A 22,796-nucleotide genomic window follows, 5' to 3' on the forward strand; every position below is an offset into this window, starting at 1 on the left:
CTCAGATGTGTAAGTGCTTATTCTTCCAACCAACATACTCACCAAGTTTGCAAAATTATTTTTCAAAATAAGCTCAAAGTTGTCTCCAAAGCAGTTAGTTAAACTACAGTTACAAAAAGCTGCTCTGTATTTTCCATCCCTCAAAAGTAACTAAAAAGGTTACTTGTAGCTGCTTAAAAACAGATCTGAGGTGCAAACATCTGACTGGTGATATAAAACACGTTCTCCTCCCATCCAGCATGTCACTGCTTCAACACCCACCACAGAACATGAGGCAGCAGCACGAGGAAAAGTACAAGCCAGCACTTGAATCGTGTGATATCCCTCCCTCACCATACAGTGAAGCCATATGACACTAGGGTCCAAAACACACTGCAGAAATAATCCAATTTGAGACCGCTTTAACTACCCTGGCTCAGTGTTAGGGAATCCTGGGAATTGTAGTTTGTTGTGGCATAAGAGCTCTCTGATAGAGAAGGCTAAATGTCTCACAAAATGACTATGTTCTCTGCTGCTAGACCCCATTTGTAATCTATCTTAGTTATACCACTGTTCTTGGGAAAAGGCAGTAATTACAATTAGCTAGATATTTTCTAACCATTTTCTTGCAAGTGTTACATTTTAAAGAAACTCTCCTAGTGCATAGAATAGCCATAATTGTCCACTAAAACCCGGGACAAAATTTAGGACAAAATCTAGACCAAACTGTAGGAGAACTGCAGGACAAAACTCAGCCCAAAATGTAGGACATTTAAGGTCCTCCATTTTTCTTAAATGGAGGACTGCAATGGGAGGAGGAATGTGGATTCCCCACTACCACCAGTGGCATCCCCACCCTGGTGTCACCGAATGTGTGGGGCTGTGGTGGCCAAAGGTACGATCATAGCATTTTCCTTCATCGCAGTGATGGAGGTCTCCTCATGAGGAGCGCATCCCTCTGGGCTTTGCCGTGACAGTTGAGGCCTCCTCCTTTCCTTTGCTGTGTCAATGGATGTCTCCTCATGATGTGGCCTCTGCCACCATGGCAAAGCCAGGAGAGCTCCAATGGGAGGAGCTCCCAATTAGGTGTCACCCCCTCTTCAAGGGTGTCACCTGGCATGCGTCACACACCCCGGACCGCTTGATGTTGCCACTGACCACCACCTTCGGTCAGATGTTGTCAAGAGTGTCACCATTCCTCCCAGCATCATTAGGTCGAAGGTACACCTGGAGCTCTTTCACCTGGTACTTCAGCCATGCACACACACAAACACACCCCATTCCCTGAGTGCCACAGATCACAGAAACTCCAGATTGAGACCTGGCTGATTCTGACAGTTGGCAACAATTCTAGGTGCCAGCAACCCTTCCTGATACAGCAACAGAGAAGGCCTTCCTTGGGAGCAGCATTACATACCATCATTTCTTTTGGTTCTTTCATACCAAATATCTGGAAAGAAGAGATTCAGCATAATTTAACTGACCATGGCAGGGCATTGATTCTCCCTCTGTGAGCAACCGACCTACATGACTAAGGCCAGCCTTGGCTGGGGACTGCAGAAATAAATCAGTCACAATGCCAAAGTTGGCTAAGGCCCCCCTGCCCTGATGGCTGAGACGTGGTGTACATGTGTACAGTAGAGTAAAATGGCTGAATGGACTGAACTACTACAGAATGATGATATGTAATGCCCTTTTTGAATGCTCCCTCATGAAACAAACTACGTGCAAGCAAAAGAGATGCACACTGAAATATCAGGGAAAGGTTCTAGCCCTACTCTTTGCTTGCTGTATTGGTTTTCTACGCACATAAAGCTTTCAGAAAGAATTTTTTTAAAATGCAACAACAGCAATGTAAAAAACAAACAAAACCCAACCAATGCTACTATTCTACCACTTTAGGACTCCATCATCTCATTCTGCCATGCATCTAAGGTGCTTCCCGATGGATGGCTTCTAGGACCAGTGATCGGAAGGAGCTGTGCCACTGTTCTGTCTTTTTTGCCTTAAGAGCTTTTGTGCATTAAGAAAAAAAGACAGAAAAATGGTGAGAAGACTAAGAATTTTTTTGAGCAAAATTGTCCATAGCCCCTGTAAACCTCCTCCATGGCAAAAAGGCTTCTTTGGAAGCATTCTGGGCTAATGGCTCAATGTTGAAATTCAGTCAGTGGCCACAAGATGTCAGTAACACCTTTGCCATTGCTTTGTTTTATTTATATATTTATCAAAATTATATGCTTAGGATGTTGGAAAAGAGGTTGGAAGAGGTCATGAAGCAGGAGGAAAAACACAACATCTGGGCAATCAGAAAACTAACTCAGACGTGATTAGACTCTTTGCCAGCCAAACTTAACTCCATAAGGAACAAAAATAGAATGAATTATAAGGTATTAAATATTGGACACAAATTCCTCTAGAAATGCCAGAGACCATCTATTCCCCCCTCCAGTGGTGATCTCAAACTTGCAATAAACCAATGAGAGAAGAGCAATAATGCTCTCCTAAACTGATCCAAGGATCTACCATGAAGATAGATCTGAAGGCCACTTCAAGAAAAGTCTGGGGCCTAAAGGCAACATAACAAAAGGCAGCAATATTGTCATTGTGTGCCTCCAGGCTGTTGACCATTGTCATTGGGTGGTCTTGGCAAGATTTATTCAGAGGGGTTTTAACATGGCCTCCCTCTGAGGCTGAGAGAGAGAGTGACTTTCCCAAGGTCAACCAGTGCATTTCCATGGCCCAGCGGAGATTTGAATTCTGGTTTCCCAGGGTCCTAGTCCAGCACTGAAACCACTACACCATACTGGCTCTCCAAGCCATATTAGACTTATTTATTTGTTTGTTTGTATTTAGTGGTTATATATTGATATGCCTCTCCTCCAGTGAGCGCAAGGTGACACAAATGCCTTTACTCCTCCACATTATATCCTCACAACACATCGATGAGATAAGCCTGGCTGAGAGAGTGTGAGTCCCTTGTTAGGACCCAGTCCCACTCTCTAAGCTCCACAGGCTGTGATGACATCCACTGGGAAGCTCGGTAGCACTCTTGAACTGCAATTCCCTTTCATTACAATGAGGCTTAATGAGAATTTCCAGTTGGATTGCTCTCCACATCTATTAATAAATGTGTGAGGTGGGGTTACCATTTGGATTTTCTGCCTCTGGCATCAAGGACGCCTTTGGTTAGCGCCATCCTAAGCAAGCATAATCCTCACCTACCAAAGGAAAGACTCACCAAGAGGCAAATGAGCATGGATTGTCTCCTGGGGAGGTAGGAGGGCATGGAGCTCTCCCTGCCTGGCACTTCGCCCCAGGACTTAATGTGAGTCATGACTTCAGCTGGTTAATATGATGTGATGGCTGCCTCCCAACCCTCAAGAGCCTGCCTCTTGCCTCCTGTTAGCAAAACAGATGCTGTCTTGCTCAGTAGCAATTAAATCACCCAGAGCAACAGGAAGCCAAAATCTCAGCTCTCCCCGCACCTCTTTCCTTGGCCCAGAAGCCCAGTGTGCACTGCAGGAGGGAGAAACCAGTCTGTAAGAGAGCTGGGAGGGAGGCAGTGCTGGGATGCTCAAGGGATGCATGCAAGGTAGATGACCTGGTTGGAACCTTCGGACAGGTTTCTGTCCTGCACCTTTACTAATATATTGGGAGAAAGGTGGGATATAAGAAAATATTATAATAATAGAAATGATAATAGTAATAATATCCTGATGCCCAGAAATCCAGAAGGGTGAAGCTTTCCCCGTGACTTAGCTCCATCTAACAAGGGAAGTTTCATCAATAAAAACGCAACATTCAAGGCAAAGGATCATACCAAGCCTTGGCAATAGCAGGATAAACAGAGTCCTGCTTCTGAGGGATAGAGCAACCATTGCAATAATTTCAGCAAGGGGGGGCGGGGGGGGGGGGGATTTTTTGGTTGTAATCCCACTTCGATCCGTTGGGAGAAGCGGGAAAATACAAATACAAATACAGCTTAATATTATGCTGAAGTGGAGTGGAGGGATGGGAATTTGGAGAAACTGGAATTCTAGTTTAGTGCACAGCCTCTAACATTAAGCAAATGTTGTGCATAGGTCTCCTTGACAACATATCAAAAACACTAAGCACTTCTCTGGTCCAGCAGCACATGGAGCTTAGTGGCAGTTCAGGAGTTTCTCTGCTCCTTCCACCAAGGGGTTTGTGAAAATAGTCCCTGCTCCAGCCTGTCTGCCAAGCCTAAGAGAAGGGGAGACATGCCACACAAAAAGAAGCCATCTCTGGCTGGAGGAACTGTGTCCACTCTGATGGCTGCCCAATTGAGTTGCCCAGCAACTGCAACATCGTAATTTATTGTCAGAAACGTTTCTACAGTTCACCTAGAAGATCCAAACTGTGCAAAAACAACACCACAAACAATATAATTGGGTTGAATATGCCGATCTGCCAATTTTTCTGTTTTAGGCTTTCATTGGTTTCTGTGATTTAGCGACAATACAGAGAGGGTGCAGAAAAAGAGAAGAGACCTGGGCATTTTACAGAATATTCAGAAAATTTTAATGCTGTTGAATCCAGCTCCATATTAAAAAGAGAGCTTAGAAAAATAACATTTTTGAATTCTAGGTCCTAAAATTCCCCACCCAGCCAGTGGCCATGCTGGCTGTGGGCTTCTGGCATGTACAGTGCCACAAAGTAACTTTTCCAGGCTGTTGCTATGTCACCTCAAAAAGAACAAGCCATGGAAGTGTAAGATGTCCAGGTTGCTTCTTGTACTTTAAGGCTACATGGGCAACAATTTTGGGAGACTGATCTCAAAAAGTACCTTCTCCAAGCTCAGGGCTTACATCCATGCTGACAGAGTAGCTTTGCCTAAAGTGTGACAGCCAGAATGGTTAACTGCCAACACCACCTGTCTTGTTCTACCTAACACAGCCTGCTTCAAAACAAGCTGCTGTTTCCACCCAGGCCAAAAACAGCTCTACCCGTCTGTCACCAAAATCTTATGCAAGCTCCCTCGTCCCCCTAATTAACTCTGACCAGGCATCTCGTACTTGTTGAAGAGGTTGAGGCCGATGCGGTACTGGCGGCGTTGTACCACGTCATTGTTGAAGGCAGGTGAGTCCCAGCTGTGCCGCGTCTCTCGCTGGTAGGTCTGTTTGCAGGGCCCGCCGGGGGCCGAAGAGGTGGCGGCAGGGGCAGGTGGGGGTGGGTCACGTAGGCTGTCACGAGAAGAAGAGCCCGAGCTGCAATTGATGGTCTCATTGGAGTTGGTGGTGCTGTTCAGGCTGTCGTTGTCGCCGTCTGAGTTGTCTGGTGGAGGAGGTGGGGGCAGGCGGCCAGGGGCTTGAGCAGGTGGCATGGGGAGAGGTGGGGGAGGCTGGTTTTGTTCGGGGTGATAATGTCGGTGCGGGTGTGGGGAGCGGGCGGGCCCACCAGGATGCTTGAGGGTGCCATGGGGACTGCAGCCATCTTGCTCGTAGATCAGGCCACGGTTGAGAGAGCCCCGATCGGAGCGGTCGCTCAGATCCACTGAGCTGTCGCTGGGAGGTTCGATGGTGAGCAAAGGGAGGTGGGCACCCCTCAGGCGGTAGTCCCGGCACTCCATACAAGGTGTGCTGCGCCGGCTAGCGCCTCCATTCTCTCGGCTGTCCTCCCGCTGTGGCCCACCCCAGTACTCTGGCCGTGGGGGCGGGGGAATTGGTACTGTGCTGGGTTCAGGAGGGTCAGTGCTGGGTGGGCGCTCGAGAGAGAGGGGCGACGTAGGAGCACCTTCGTCCAGGTATAGTGTCACGTCACTGAACGAAGTGGCTGCACTGTCGCCCTGCTGCTCCTTGGACTCGCTCTTCTCCAAGGTGGGGCCTCCTGGCCCTCCCTCCTGCCCTAGCGGGTGGCAGTTCAAGGCTTCATCAATCGACTCGGCAAGAGACTTCACCTGTTAGGAAGCAGAGAAAAAGTTAGCCACATGGTGGGTTCTACTGAGGTCTATATACTGTGGGCTGAAGCAGAAAATGAAGCAAATGATTTTTAAAATGCTGCACCAAGGAAATCCATGTTCCATGCCCCACATTAATTAAGCAGACGTGTACATCTCTTTGAAAAAACAAGTGAGATCTGCATAAGCTTTTATGAAACACCTTGCAATGGGCAGGAAGACAAATGAGGCCTTGAATCAATGCATAGTATAGAATTGCAGAAAAAACAGTGACCACTCAATTTGCCAATTTCAAATGAAGTAAAAGAAAGTAAAACATAAAATATGATTTATTATGCAGGGCTTTGTGTTCTCCAAACAAGACCTGCACTATTTGTTGTTGTTGTGTGCCTTCAAGTTAGTTCTGACTTATGACAATCCTGAGGTGAACCTATCACAGTTTTTTTTTTCCTGGCAAGCTTTGTTCACAGGAGGTTTGCTTTTGCCTCCCTCTGAGGCTGAGAGAGTGTAACTTGTCCAAGATCACCCAGTGGGTTTCCATGATTAAATGGGGATTCAAACCCTGGTCTCCAGAGTGATAGTCCAACACTGAAACCACTACACCATGCTGGACCTCTGCTGTGATATTGCTTCCCTGCTATTAAGTAGAGAACCAATGGTTCTACACAACCATTAAAACAGCACTGTATCAGTGCCCTTTCATATGACTAAGATTCTCCAGTGATTGCTCATAAGTCTTGTTTACAAAAGTTTCCTGTAACATTAATTGAAAGTTTCCTCTTTGCAAGCTCTGCCTGTTATATTGCTTCCTGTTCCCTTAATTAGGATGTTTCCGTTCTGTGTGTCTGACACTTTAATTATTAGATTTCCCCCTTTCTTTCACACCTAAGCAACACAAATTTAAAAGCAAAGGGGGGAAAAATGAAAGAAAGCAAGTAATTAAAATCCCTTTCCTTTCCCAGGAAACAGAAGCCTATTTAATAATGCAAAATTCATCACTAATCATCCCAATGGTATTGACCAGGAAACAATAACAGAGGCAGAAGTTGTAAGGAAGGTTTTAATAAAAGATATAGTAGCCTCAACAGTACTTTCCCTGTCTGCAATGGAGAGGCACGTGTTGCATCTCTGTGGTATTAAAACAGCAACAACAAAACAACAACAACAATAAATGAATGTGTCAGTGAACAAAGCATAGCAACTTGAAAAATTTGGATTACAATGGATTCAACCTTTGTGACCTGGGATATCTAGAACGCTAGGGCAGTGGAGTGCTTGCTTTCCCAAAGTCCCCAGAACCTAAGATCAGAAGAATTCATTTAAATAATCAATTACCATATTCTGGAGCAATCTTTCTCTGTTGCTCCTCCTCTCTGGTCTTTCAAAGACATGTTTCAGTTCCTGACTCCTTCATGGCATGTGCAAGATTTACACTTCTTGGAGGTTTGGCTGGATTCTCCTGGTAGAACTATCCTTGCAGATGAAGTCTAAGCAAGTGTGCGATTTCTCCTGCTGCCCTAAGAGATCAGATAACAAAAAAAATCAGATCTTTTAGGGCAGCAGGACAGGCTCACTTCAAGCTTTGAGCAAATGAGGCAAGCTTTTCACACACAGCTCTGAAAAAGAACTCCTAACAAAGAAAAAGAGCAGAGACAAGATGCCAAAGCCTAAAAATCATGCAGCCAGAAAGACTGTAGATTAGTATTTCATTCAGGTCTGGTTCCTTGATGAAAGTCTTGCAGGCAACAGACCTGGACATGATAAGTAGGTAGGTTGGTTGGTTGGTAGGTAGGTAGATAACAGAATCACAGATCTGGGGTGATCAAATCCAACCCCTGCCATGCAGGAATATACAATCAAAGCATCCCTTTGATATGGTCATCAAGATGATAGACAGATCTGCTGCCACCTCCTAAAGAATGTGGTTAGAGCGTTGGGTGTAGCAGAAAACAATGTCTGAGCAATGCCAGCTCTGGTTCTTCTTTATTCTCTAATAATACCGGTGGCGCTCCTCTAACCTATCTTAATTCAGAGATAGACAGATAGAGAAACAAGAAAGAAAGAGGGGGATATTTGGAGATAAAATGTGTTTGAGAGAAAGGAAAAAAGAAACTATTTCTGAATTTGGGCCACTACTTCCTTTTTTAAAGGATGGGAGCAGAGTTCAGTTTGCATGTTCTGTTTGCCATTTGCAAAAGAAGGGTGGGTTTACCCTTGGCTTTGGCTACTTGTTAGCATGTCTGGTTTATTCTTCATGCTATTATTGTGCAAATAAATAAATAAAGGTCATATTTGTCTAAGGCCCTGGTGGCACAGTGCTTAGATGCCTGTACTCCAGCCACTCACTCAAAACCACAAGGTTGCGAGTTCAATACCAGCGAAAGGTCTCAAGCTTGACATGGGCTTGCCTCCTTCTGAGGAGGTTGCTAAAACGAGTACCCAGATTGTTGGGGGTAATTAGCTTACAGTTGTAAACCGCTTAGACACTGTTAGTTCAGTATGAGGCGGTATATAAATGAAGCTGTTTGTTTCTTTTTAAGGCATTTTACAGAACACAGTGCAGAGGGCCTTTCTAAAGCCATAGGGCAAGATAAGGTGCCCTTCTCCATCATCACAGGTAATGCTTCTAAATGGATACCAGGGTGGCTGTAAGTGGAGGTGGAGGCCTTCTAGCCCAGCCCAACACAGGACAATGTGTGAGAAGAAAATGCAGGATTTTAAAGTTAAGACAGGCAACTCTTGCTTCAGTTTACTTCCCTGACAGGTACTTGTCATGGGTTATTTTGTGCACTCTGAGTGTTTGGGAGATAGGAGGTTAGGAGAAGATGTAACCTCTTAACACTTCTCACCAGCTCCACCAAACATTAGCTACCACTGTCGAGATCACCACACAGACTAGCTGTATGCATTCCTGCTGCAGCATAACAATTTACCGGTACATCTATAGTTTAAAGTACATGGGTCTCAATTTGCTTTTTTGCTTATTTTATACATTTTATTGTGAATGGCTTGTGAACAACCATTTCCTTGTGGCAACAGAAGACTGCCTCCAGGCAGGTAGATAGAGAAGTGTGCCTAAGTGGCATGTAGAAGAGATTTTTCAAGGCTGATTTTGAGCCACCCTGTTGGTGAAGATCTTAAGCTATCCTCCTCCTGCCTCCCTCTTGCCTTTATCTCAAACATTGAACTTCTGCTTCCAAGATCATTTCTTTGGTGACCTGAAGTATGTGAAAACGGTCCTTTCTAATTGAAAGCCAAGATGCTTACGAAGCTGTTTGCTGCATCAAGGACTGATATCTGCACTTGCCTGATGTCATTCATAGAACTGTGGTACCCATACAAACCTGGGTACACTCTCTTGGGAGACAGTGGGTAGGGGTCTTAAGCGTAAAATAGCAAAAAACAAAAACAGAAAAACCCAATCTTGAATACAAATAGTATATGAAAGTATTCAGTTCGTTAACAATTTAATAAAATTAAGTAACTTTATTCTAGCCCCTTTCCACTGAACACTACTTCTGCTATTACTCTCTTTAGATCAGGGATGGGCAACTTTCTGGGGGTGGTTGGGTCATACTGTCTTGCCCTAAATCTACTAAGGGCAGCACTTGGTGCTTCACTACACATTTCAGAGCCCCACCTAAATACCCCAAAGGCACCAGATCATGTCTGATCTTGGAAGCTAAGCAGGGTCAGCGTCTGCCGAAGAATAGCAGGTGCTGTAGGCTCAATTTCAGAGGAAGGAACTGGCATAATCACCTCTGTGTATTCTTTGTATAAAAAGATCCTATGAAATGTTAAGAGTCACCATAAGTTAACAGGTAAATTGAAGGCACATTACAAACAAACACAGTGACAGATTTTGGTAGCATGTTGGCAGCAATCCCCCCTTTCCAGTTTTGCTTTAAAACAAGGCAGGTGGAGAAGAACGGTGGGGCGGGATGGGGTGTTTTCTTATGCCATGCAGCAGCAATATTAGCAGTGCTGGCGGGAGGTAGCACAAGAACTGGCAAAGGCAGTCCACATGTGAACTGTTGGCCTATGTATTGACTATCTTCCCTGTATACAGTGGGCCCTTCATATCTGCTGGGGTTTGGTTCCAGGAGCCATTGTGGCTATCAAAATCTGTGGATGCTGTGGATGTTAAATACAATGACATAAAAAGGATATCCCTTGTATGAAATGGCAAAATCAAGGTTTCCTTTTTGGAATGTATATGTATATTTAAATATTTTTAAGCCGTGGATGGTGGAATCCATGGATAACAAATTTATGGATACAGAGGGCCAACCCCAGTCCTCAGAACACTTCCAATACTTGAGACTGTTGTAATCTGACAACAATGTTTTATGTTAGAACAGTATTCTTTGAAGAGTAAGAAATCAGCCTATCCAGTAAACTCACAGCAGATGTGAGATTTGAACCAGGGATTTACAGAGTTTGTAGCACATGGTTGTTGTTTTAAAAGCCATTCTGATGCTATTTGTTGTTGTTAACTGTCTTTGAGTCAATCTCGACTCATAGAGACCCTTTGAATGAGACATCTCCAAGAACCTCTGGCCTCCACTGTTGGAGTCTATGTTGCAGAATTTTGAACATAATGTTGCTTGCATGGGAGATCAGTGTTATGGTCCCATAGTTGTTGCAGTCTCTTGTGTCTCTCTTTTTGTGGATGGGGATATATATCGATCGCTTCCAATCTGTTGGCCATCATTTTGTTTTCCATATCTGTTGATAAATGTTGGTTAGCACTAGAGTTGACCCTGTCAATGTGGAGTGCCGCAGTTCAACTGGAATATCATCTATTCCTGGTGATTTGTTTTTTGCCATTTCTCTTATTGCAATTTCTACCTCACTTTTTAGAATTTGGGGTTCATCTTCATATCACACTTCATCCCATGTGTCTTTCGTTTTGTCATCTCCAGGGAGCCCTGGTGGCGCAGTGGTTAAATGCCTGTACTGCAGCCATTCACTCAAGACCACAAGGTTGCGAGTTCAAGACCAGCAAAAGGGCCCAAGCTCGACTCAGGCTTGCATCCTTCCGAGGTCGCTAAAATGAGTACCCAGAATGTTGGGGGCAAATTAGCTTACTTGCTAATTAGCTTACTTGCTGTTCACCGCTATGATCTTTGGAATAGCGGTATATAAATAAAACAAATTATTATTATTATTATTATCTCCTTAATATAATTCTTCTGTGTATTGCATCCAATATATTTTTATTCCCTCCTGGTCTTGAATTATGTTATTTTTATTGTCATAGAGTGTCCCAGTCCCTGGTTTGACTTTTCCTTTGATTCCCAGATCTTGTGAAAAAGTTGTTTCCTTCTTTTTTTTCTCTGCATTGGTCATTGTAATAATTACAATCTTTCTGCACAAGCCATTGTACTGTTGCATTCATAATTCTTAGTTTCTTTCTATCTCCCTTTTGTTTTTCTTCTCTTCTTTTCTTTATCGCTAAAATTTTTATTACTGCCAGTGTACAGTGAACATTTATTCTCTGAAGTAAACCAGGCAGTGTACAGTGTAAATATAATATGAAGTACTTGTTTATGTTATTTTTTTCCTAATCATTTCAATCTTGCCTTTAGGAGATAAAAATTTCCCAAGGAGGTTTACAGAATAAAACAAACAAAGGAGTTAACAAGTGCAGTTTTAAAAATCAAATAACATCAAACGTACATGAAGAACACATCAACATACCAACTTTAAACAGTTACAATACAACCCTACATAAAGTGAAGGTGGGATTATGAAGTGGCTGCCCACCATTTCCAAAGCTCTAGTATCTTAGGGCAATACATCTGTGGAAGAGACGGTAAAATTTTTATCTCCCCTCATTAATTGATCTAGATTGCTTTTAATATCTTCTGTTTTTACACACCCTATATATCTTTTTTAGAGAAATAGATGAAGACAAAGGTTTTATAACTTAAAAAGCAAGTGAATAAATAGTTCAATAGAACCCTAGAACTTTGAAGCAGATTTAATCATTACTGAGCACTAAAAGGGCCAGAGAGTGTGCCTCCTTCTTTCAGTCTCTCGTTTGCTCTCTGTAAGATACAAAATCAAGGAAGAGGTTTGGCTACCTGCTGGGTGAGGATAGCCCACTATAACTTTGAAATAAACATTTATTTCTAAAAATATATAATTTCTGTATTCCCACTCCAGGAACACATAAGACCTGCATTTTCATGTACTCAGAGGAAGGGAGAGGGCTTCCTCTTTCAAAAGCCTTCTTTCACCCGGTCTGTAGTGGTTTCTGCAATTTAATCAATCCTCTCCATTCAACTATTTCCATGACTGAAAGAGTTAGACAATGCTTCTTGTCAAAAATACTGTATACTAAAGTTAGCATGGTCCATGTCATAGTATCCCCTTCCTCTATGTATGGTTGTAAAAGTTGGATAGTGACAAAAGCTGATAGGAAGAAAATTAATTCATTTGAAATTTAGTGCTGGGGAAGGATACTGTGGGCTGCTAAAAAGAGAAATAAATGGGTCCTAGAGCAGATCAGGCCCAAATTCTCCTTGGAAGTAAAGATGACTAAACTGTCATATTTTGGTCATATCATGAGAAGAAAGCTCACTGGAAAAGATGATAATGCTTGGTAAAGTGGAGGGCAACAAAAAAAGAGGAAGACCACATTCCAGATGGAAAGATTCAATCAGAAAAGCCACAGCCATGAATCTGCAAATGCTGAGTAGGCAGTTAAGGACAGGGTGACTCTCATTCATAGGGTTGCCATAGTTTAAAGTTGTCTCCAACAACAACAAGCAATGGGAACCCGGGAGGTGCAAAAACAGCCAGGGAATCACGTGCTGCTCAGCTCACCTCCCAATTAGATTGTGGAAAGATGAAGACACACTGAAAGGCTGAAAGACATGAGAGGATTTGAGAAGGGCTGAAGAAAATCATGAGGGCCAGTGTGGTGTAATGGTTTGGGTGTTGGACTAGGACACTTGGAGTTCAGGGTTTGAATCCTGCCTCAGCCATGGAAACCCACTGGGTGACCTTGGGCAAGTCACATTCTCTCAGCCTGAGAGGAAACCTGCCAAGAAAACCCCATGATAGGTTCACCTTAGGGTTGCCATAAGTCGAAAACTACTTGGAGGCATATGACAACAACAATGAAGATCCTGGGGAGCCATCAAAAGTCATGGCAAAGCTGGGGAACATCAAAAGGAACAGACCAAAGGGATGTGGGAAGGTCTCAGGAAAAGGACAATTTGCTTTGATGTGCCCAGAGGAGGTGGCGTGGAACCTACCTGCTTGGAGAAGGAGTCCTCAAGCTCTGTGATGTCGTTGCAGAAGCCTCCGGAAGAGGAATGGAGGGAGCTGCCATCCAAGCCTGTCCGACAAGAGCCACCATAGGGTAGGCCACGGTCTAAGAGATGAGGCCGAACAGTAGCCATGGTCCCTTCGTCCAGAGAGGCAGGTTTCCCTTCAAAGTAAGGGGCATTCTGGGCCTTGTCGTATTCCTCGAAGGAGTACTGCATCCGCATGTTGGAGAGGATGATGCGCCGTGACATGCGGCTCTCGGACGCCGAGCTTCGCAGGCGTTCAAATTTCTTGTTCATGCGATACTGGCGAAAGGCAGTTTGGATAGTACGAGCTGCCCGACGGCTCAGGAAATAGCCCCCATACTTCCGCTCCAGCATCTCCACCTGCAATGGGTAACAAAGGATCAGTCGGGGTCGAGGGTAAAGGACTCAGGCAAGGAAGTTTGAGCTAAAAGAAGGAACCTGACTGGAAATCCCTGTGTAGGTGGTTTTGTGGGGAGTCAGCTACTCTTAAGAGGTCAACAAGGCCTGGAAGGACACTGAAATCAGAAAGCACACAACAGGAGGGTTGCATCTTGGATACTGATTTTTGGAGTCGATACTTAGCTGGAATATACATTTATTTCTAATGATGAAGAAATATTGAAACGGTTTCAAAAACTTCTGGAGGTTTTTGCTGTCTATTTACTACCTACAGTTTCCACAACCTGTATTGCTATATTGCAGCAACCACCAATGTGTTGACTATTGTCTGTAACCTTGTGGAAATCATAATTCTGGAACAGAGGTTGTGAAGATCTGAGAAAGCACGTTCTACCACTTGGGGAAATAATTTTGATGGAACATTTTGCTATCTACTGTGTGTGGAAAACACTATACTGGAACTGAGGTTGTTAAGACCAGAGGAAGCACAGTGGGATATATAGTTCTCTATAGCATTTTATATTGTGTATGCTATGTTTTGTAGTATTACTGCAATGTGGCGATTTACATATAAATATAGGGTCATTTTATATATGGTAATGTTCTTGTTTCATTCCTTTGGGACATTGTTATAATTATATTATCAGTTTCTCTCTAGCTATTCTTTCAGGGCACAGAAACCCACAGGGTGTTTTCTTCCTCTGCATGGCAAAATATGGAACAGACTAAGACTTTGGCCACAATCCTACTGTCTTGTGTAACTGTGCCAGCATAAGAGATGGAGACACTGGCAGTAGTGTGGCAACAGAGGCAATCTGTGGTTATGATAATAGGCAGAGATGATGGGAACTACAGCAAGTGCCATCTAGGAGGAAAAGCTTTCCTGGTGCCTGCCAAGGAGATAGGGGGCTATGCATTATTTGACAGAGTGCTTATAAATGACTCCTTATATAAGTTTCATGGCATAGTTGCCCATTATGCTTAGTAATGCCTACTCTGAATTTGGCAGTGGCTCTCTGGGGTCTCAGGCAGACAGGATGGAAGGTTGAATCAACGTTGGAGCCCTGGGATCAAACTCCCAATCTTGTGGATGCAGTACTGGCATTTAACCATTGTGCCACCAGGGCTCCTGATATAGACAGCTCAAGAGATAGAAGTACTCTGGCTCCACACTTAAGCCAGGTTAATAATATTTGCATTACTATTAACATAACAGCCCCATTACCTTTTTGTCCTGAAGGTCCGTTGAGAGCTCATAGCTGTCTGACAGGGCCTTGGAACGCTTGCTCTCCTCCTCTTCTTGCTTCCTCAGCGCCACGCTGGCGGGCTGTAGCCGAGCACGCTGGGCCCACGGTAGCCCTGGGGATGGAGTGTGACAGACAGAGGACGACGACGAGGAAGGCGCCAAATCGTAGTGCTCAACTTTGCTCACTTCAGGGGCACAGAGGTATGGAGCTTGACTGCCCAGATTGTCCACTATCGTGCCAGTCTCACTTCCTGGTGGGTCGCCTTCCACGCTGAAAAAAAAGAGGGGAAGAGGTTAAATATAAATGCTGAGGAGGCAGGAGGGACATTAACAAAATAATTCAACCCTGAACAAACTTTATTCCATTCATCTCCTCTTTGTCTCATGTCACAGACTGGCCCACTCAGCCCCTGAGGACCCAAATCAGCCAAATGTGTAAGATCCAGGTCTGGAGTTCATGCTCCTTAAAGACTTATAAGCAAGAATATCCCCCTGAAGAATTAACAGATTAGAAGCACTGCTGGTGGTGTGTATGCAGGGTGTACAATTTAACCTTTTTCTACTTGTATTATTGATCTTACAAACATGAATTCCCAAGCTGCTACTCATTGTGCTGAGTTTTCTGGATGGAAAGGAATTCAGAAGTGGAAAACAACACAAAGAGTAGGGGAAGCCTCCCATGGAGCCATATATCCAATGAAGATCAGAGGCCATGCCTCCCACCCTCAGCTACTGTACTTTTATTTTTATTGCTTTAATGTCACAAGAGGCAAGTGCATATCTATACAGTCAGTCCTCTGTATCCACGGATTCTTTATCCACAGATTCAAACATCCGTGGCTTGAAAATAGCCAAAAAATATAAATTCCAAAAAGCAAACCATGGTTTTGCCATTTTATATAAGGGACACCATTGTATTTAATGGAATGAGCATCCATGGACATAGAAAGATCTTGTAGCACCTTTGAGAGAAACTGAAAGAAAGAAATTGGCAGCATGAGCTTTCGTAGACTTCAGTCTCCTTCCTCAGATGCATGTGGTGGAGTGGAAACCAGGCACAGACATATATATGCCACTGGTATGTGAGGATGTCAATTCAAATTACAAATCCTTTGTGTATGGAAATGAAGTTGTAGGTTGTTTTAACTATGGTTGTTAGTGGATAAAGGCATAGGAAATTGGTCTTTGTGCATGGAGATGAACTGGCAAATCCAGTTTTGCAAAGGGACCAGCCTGTGGTATGGGGAATAAATGAATGTAGGGCAACCCCATGAGGATAGAGTCAGATAGTGTTGAAGTGTGTGTAGTGAGTCAGTAAACCATTGTCTTTGTTCAATCCATTGTTGAGGGACTGTAGTTTGTGGATCAATTCCAATTCTGCTGTTTCTCTTTCCAGTCTACCTTTGTAGTTCTTTTCTTCAGTGACCACTGTTCTGAGGTTTGAGATGGAATGCCCAGGGAGATTGAAATGTTCCGTCGCTGGTTTTTGTGTATTCCCATTCCAAACCCCAGCAGAGTCTAAGGACTCACTGTACTAGCCTTGAGAGGCAGATGAATTTTCTCCTGCTCTTTCAAGAATCTCACATGCTGTGACTGGCTCCCAGTCAGCCTAATGATTGATTGGGACCCTGACATAAACTTTCCTGGGATAGGTAAGCCCCTAGCCCCTGTTCTGGAAGTACCTAATGCTGCTTGGCTTCCAGATGCTGCTTCCTTCAGTCCAGGCTTACTTGACCTGCTCTATTCTCCTGCTTTTGACTCTCAACCCTCCTCTGAATATTAACCTGAACAGATGCTGCACATTATATACTGACTGAATATGTGTCCAGGGCTTGGTTAAGAGCTTTGGGTGGCTTCCTGGCACTCTCTTATGCTACATCATGTAACTAGCCAAAATGGCCACACTTATCCCATGAAAAGAAGGGACACTCCACAAGTCATGGCAGTTGTGTGGAGGCTACGTTCATGTCAGGATTACAACTTTGTGAGTGCAATGGGATGCCCAAGAGATTATCCAAAAGGTGTCCATGATAATGTTCTTACAACCACATTTCATTTTAAAAACCACAAATCACAATACCCTTTCCCCACCCCCATTCTCCAGGGAAATTTGCCTATCTCCAGAAAAAACATATATTTTAGTTTGAGTGCTGTGGAAATACAGTATGTTTGAAAAAGCCACTTCTTTGACAGAGGTAGGCAGATTCTCCTGAAAACGAATGAGCAAAATGAATGGAACATTTGTCAAGGATATCCTGGCTGTATGACAAAGTACACAGACACAATATTTTTTCAGAGGCAAGTAAAAAAGTAATATTGCTGCCTGGATTGCAGGCTTCTCCAGACCGCAGAACAGTTCTGTTAAATATTCATTCCATTTTGAGATTGCATTTCTTGTGACAGATGTTCACACGCCTGCATCTAAGTTGTGCCCTAAACATTTGGGGCTCAGGGCCCTTGCTTGTTTCTGATTGTAGCAGATTTTGGTGATACCTTCTATCTCCCTATTATTCCTTTTCTCTAGAGTTGTGGTTAAGCTGATAGATATAATTTCCCCACATTCCTGCCATCCTATTGAATTCAGCATCTTTCTCAGTATGCTCTTTCTCCAGCACCCATGCTCCCCATCTTGCACTATCTGTCCATTTATATTCTTTTGTACAGTCATAGTGCTATACATAGTGACATAAAATTGTAACATTTTACAAACACAACTCTAAAAAAGTGTATGTGTGGTGGTGGTGGTGGTGGTGGGGGGGGGGGCAGAAACACTAATATGATAACCAGAAATGTAATGAGGGAACACAGATTGGCAGGAAACTTTCATGGCAAAGATCACACTCCTATTCGAAATGTTATCAGTGAGAATGGTACAATGGATATAGATCTGTGATATTTACCCTGGCCTGTACCAGAAATTCCCATAATTTATTTCATTTCATTCCATTCCATTTTTATGGATTTTAGGATCAGATGGAACAACCCACTCTGCAGTTGATATAAAAAGTCATAACTAGTACTAATATTTCAAGAGAAAAAACTGGGACAGGAGGATTGTCATATGGCTATACACACACACCCTTATACAGTAGGTGCAACTACAACTCCTGTCAAATCCTGAGACGTTTGGCCAATATGGAGGAGTCCTGAATTGCAAGGATTGAGGGGATTTGTTCACTGGATAATGGTCCACGCCTGATTCACAAGAAGTTCTTAGTGTTATGCAAATCCTTCAACAGACAGGATAGCTGGGGAAACTGTGGCAGTGCTGTTTTGTCCACTGTTTATGTAAAGGGATCAAGCCATCCTTTACCTGCATATAGCTGGGACAAGCCAGAACAATGTGGACTGAGCCCTATTTGCACAGATCTCTATGCATGCATTAGTTCAAAGGTGCAAGTAGGAAGCAAGAGAAGAGCACAGTGACAGTGAGCAAGTCCAATCCTCATGCCCTTGCCTGATCCTTCACACAGTGTATTTGAGTATTTGCACAGAGGTCACCCTTTGCCTGTAGCTGTGGGAGTATCTTGTTTTGCAGGCCTAGAGAAAATTTTTACTTCCCAATGGGAACACAAGTACAAATACATTTGGTACTGATCTTTCTGTTGCTTTAGAAACATTTTAGTTGGTTGGATTTTTTTAAATTACAGAATTTATACACACTTAGGAGCAGACATGAATCTAATGAAATAAGTCTCTAGGCCATCATGCATCAAGACTTTTAATTAATGAAGCCCCAAATTCCCCCAAGAATCTGGGTGCTAAAACACACACACACACACACACACACACACACACACACTCTTTTCTTAGGTTTAAGAAGGCAGCCATGCCTGATCTAATAAGATGCTCACTAACTCTGTTCCAAAATCACTGCACAAACTGTGGGTCACCAGATGACCAAAGACCACTAGCCAAATCTTGTGACTTGTCAGGTGCTTAGTCACGGCTGGGTTTTGTAGTCCAAGGCAACTGCCAAAAAGCAGGAGGTTGACTGAGCCCCTGCCAGGCTACTATGTAAAATTTGTGGATGCCAAGGTATGCAGATAAATTGGAACTAATACCCCTGGGCTGGGATGGAGGTTTTATAACCCTACAGTATGCAGTGGTGGTATAAGGGAATGACAAAGGGGGCAAAGTCAAAGGCTTTCACGGCTGGCATCCATAGTTTTTTGTGGGTTTTTTTGGGCTACAAGGGCATGTTCTACAAAGGTTTATTCCTGATGTTTCGCCAACAGCTGTGGCTGGCATCTTCGCTAGTGAAATGTCAGGAATAAACTCTTCTAGAACATGGCCTCATAGCCCAAAAACCCCACAAAAAACCAAAGAGGGAAAACACAGGTTGAGAAACTGCTCTATGAGGATGTTCCAGGATACATTATCCTAAGAGGTCTGTATCAGATAACAAGTTCTTATCAAAGTACTTTACTGTTGGGATGTTTGTGCTCATGTCAATGACAATGCAATGTAATATTAAATAGATTTGTAATTGGTTGACCAGAGAAACTGAAAAGGTGCTCAGCAATGGCTCCTCTTCATCCTGGAAAGAAGTGACCAGTGGGGTGCCATGGGGGTCTGCCCTGGGCCCAGTGCTATTCAACATCTTTATCAATATCTTGGATGAAGGAACAGAGGGCATGCTTATCAGATTTGCAGATGACACCAAATTAGGAGGAGTAGCTAATAACCTAGATGAGAGGATCAAAATTCAAAATGACCTGAATAGATTAGGAAGCTGGGCCAAAGATAACAAAATGAAATTCAACACGGAGAAATGTAAGGCACTTAGGTAGAAAAAATGAAATTGATAGATCTAGGATGGGTGACATCTGGCTTAAGGAGACTACATATGAAAGGGATCTAGGAGTCCTAGTAGACCACAAGTTGAACATGAGTGTGGCGCAGCAACTGAAAAGGCCAATGTGATTTTAGGTTGTATTAATAGAAGAATAGTGTCTATATCAAGGGAAGTAATAGTGACACTGTATTCTGATTTGGTTATGCCTCACCTGGAATACTGTATCTAGTTCTGGGCACTACAATTTAAAAAGGAGCATGTCCAGAGGAGGTTGAATAAAATGGTGAAGGGTTTAGAGACCAAGCCTTATGAGGAACTACTTAGGGAGCTGGTTATGTTTAGCTCGGTGAAGAGACAGTTAAGAAGTGATATGATGGTCTGCTTAAATATTTGAATAGGTGTCATATTGAGGATGGAAAAAGCTTGTTTTCTGCTGCTCCAGAGGCTAGGACCAGGAGCAATGGATTCAAACTATAGGAAAAGATATTCCACCTCAACATTAGGAAGAAATTTCTGACGGTAAGAGCTGTTGGACAGTGGAACACACTCTTTCAGAGAGTGGTGGAGGTCTTTCTTTGGAGGTCTTTAAACAGAGGCTGGATGGCCATCTGTCAGGGATGCTTTGTTTGAGAGTTCCTGCATGGCCCTTGTGGTCTCTTCCAACTCTTATGATTCTATGATATCACTGTTGATGTGAACATCTTTGAATTTAAATTTGCTTTCACTTTATTGTCTAATCCAATATCCAACCACTGGCACAACATACAGAGCTGAAGCTCCCAAGACAGTATTCCACTCATCTGGGGAATTGACTGTGAGTCTATGGAAGCTGATGCTACAATAAATCCGTCAGTCTTAAAGATGCCACATGATTCTGTCACAAAGGGGAAAAGAAAACTTATTGTACAGTGAAAAACACAGCATGATAAATTTTCACTTTCTTAAGACTAGCATCTTGTTTAATTTTAGCATAACCACCCAGACATGAAATATTCAGATTGTCCAAAAATATTTCCTGTAGGGCTGCAAACAATTACAGAAATTTTAGTTGACTAAATGACTAAATTAAATGATGAGTGATAGTCATTGTGGAGTAGTGGTCTGAGTGCTGGACTAGGACACTGGGAGACCAGGGTTTGAATCCCAGCTTATGCTCTATATATATATATATATATATATGTGCGTGTGTGTGTACATACTCTCTCTCTCTCTCCTCTCTCTCTCTCGCACACATTGTCCAGTTAATTGGGAGCATCCTTCTGTCAATTCAAGTGCTTTTGATTCATTAATCCAATTGATGAATTAATTAAATCAATTCACTAATCCAATTAATTTTTCATTCAATTAAACAGAGCAGTCTCCTGGTCTTAAAACACTCCTGGTCTTAAAACACTGATAGATTGCAGCCAGGAATAAATCAAAAACCTCAGGAATTCTTTAGGCTCTGCAACAGCAATTTCAAACTGTTGTAGCATCAAAACCTAGAGAAATAATATAGCCCAAGGACAAAGCAGAGGTCAGTTTTCAAAGCATCAGCTGAGGGTGAGGGGAGAAGAGGGTTTAATACATTTTAGCAGACAAGCCAGAAGAGGGAAGTAATGAAGATCTGAGATGAGAGTTAGGGAGCATTGATTCCACTACAGAGAAGGCCCTGAGGGTGATGTCTCCCTATATAACAGGAGCTGGAGCGGGGTCTCACTAAACAATCTTAAATGCTAGGTGAAATAGGTTTGGAGCTAATGTGGTGTAAGTGGTTTGATATTGGATTAGGGCTCCAAGGGAGCAATCCCTGCTCAGCCCTGGAAAACTACTGGGTGACACTCTCTCAGCCTTAGAGGAAGGCAATGGCAAAATCCCTCTGTATAAATTCTGTCAAGAAAACCCCATGAGAGGAACACCATAAGTCAGAGTCATCTTGAAGGTCCATAACAACAACAGCAAGGGGCGGCATATAGTAATGGCAGAGGAAGGGAGGAGATCTACCCTGAGATAATCAGGAACCAGGGAACTTAAGTTCCTTTAAAAATCAGCACTATGGACTGGGCCCAGAAAGAAACTGTCACTCAGGAAGGATGCTTCAAAGCAGGCAATATGCGAGTGTACTAGTCCATACTTATGAGCAAACAAGCTGTTACCTCCTGCAGTAGCTAAAGTTTCCAAACTACTTTTATGTCTCATCACAGTGAAAGGTTCAAAGCCCCACACAGCTTCAGCACCTTCTACTCCCTGGTGATGGTATCTGGACATCTGGTCCTGTGCCAAGGCTAGTATGTTGGGTAGTGTTTGCCTCAGCTTGGGATAACATAGGCTCTGGTTCCTGATCAAGCTTGTTGGGTGACCCTGAGTAAGACAACAACTCTCCATCTATCTTACCTCACATGTTTGTTGTTAGGAGAACATGGGTAGTGGTGGTAGTCTGTGGCAAACTTGTGCCCTGATCTCCCTGAAGGCAGAATGGAATAAATTTTATACATATACTGCAATTAAATGAGGACGACCACCAGTGAAGCAAGGGAAAATGTTCAAGGGACAATTAGACTTATTGTTGGAGATTGTCAGACAGGGGATGGGAGCAAAGCCCGTCCTTATCCCATCCATGATAGCGATCACGCCAAAGACATTCACACTTGACATGCTGATCCTGTCATAAACCTGTCAGTGAAGTGGAACTGCATTAATGGGTTCTTCTATTAATGCAAAATGAAGGGCAAGGATGGGACAATTCCACCCCACTGATGGGACAATGACAGGATCAGCGCAACATCATATGAAAGTCTTTAGAGTGATCGTTGTCATTTGCGCTTCCCAGATGGATCAGTGCAATGTCGTCTGAAAGTCCTTCCCATGATCACCCGGGAAGGACAGGACAAGGATGTTCTGTCCCTGTTTGATAATCTCCATTGTCTTGTTGTGTGACTTCAAGTCATTTGAACTTATGATAAAGAAAGATCTTGAATTAAGACTTAGACTGCACTACATGGCTTAAAAAGTATGGTCATCACTGGAACTAACTGCTCACAGCATTGCTTACACTTCTCTGGTGGAAGTTCCTACTCAGAGGAGCTTTACTTAATACTGGTATAATCACATTTGTCCTTACTCTTGATTCATCTTGCAGTGTGGGAAAAAAGCCATACTTGGTTCCCAGGT

General features: G+C 43.3%; 1 protein-coding gene across 4 annotated transcripts in view; it reads right to left on the minus strand.

The window, feature by feature from the left end:
* The window catches only part of IQSEC2 (IQ motif and Sec7 domain ArfGEF 2), a 230,203-nt gene that overhangs the window by 30,437 nt on the left and 176,970 nt on the right, over positions 1-22,796 (minus strand). For all 4 annotated transcript variants that reach the window (XM_042452402.1, XM_042452401.1, XM_042452405.1 and 1 more), the window contains 3 exons: positions 14,828-15,119; positions 13,165-13,563; positions 5,016-5,896 (listed from right to left, as the gene is read on the minus strand). In XM_042452402.1, coding sequence (XP_042308336.1) covers positions 5,016-5,896; positions 13,165-13,563; positions 14,828-15,119 — 1,572 coding nt within the window. The remainder of the gene's footprint in view (positions 1-5,015; positions 5,897-13,164; positions 13,564-14,827; positions 15,120-22,796) is intronic.

This window comes from Sceloporus undulatus, chromosome 2 (genome assembly GCF_019175285.1).
Source record: "Sceloporus undulatus isolate JIND9_A2432 ecotype Alabama chromosome 2, SceUnd_v1.1, whole genome shotgun sequence".
In the NCBI taxonomy this organism is placed as follows: Eukaryota; Metazoa; Chordata; class Lepidosauria; order Squamata; family Phrynosomatidae; genus Sceloporus; species Sceloporus undulatus.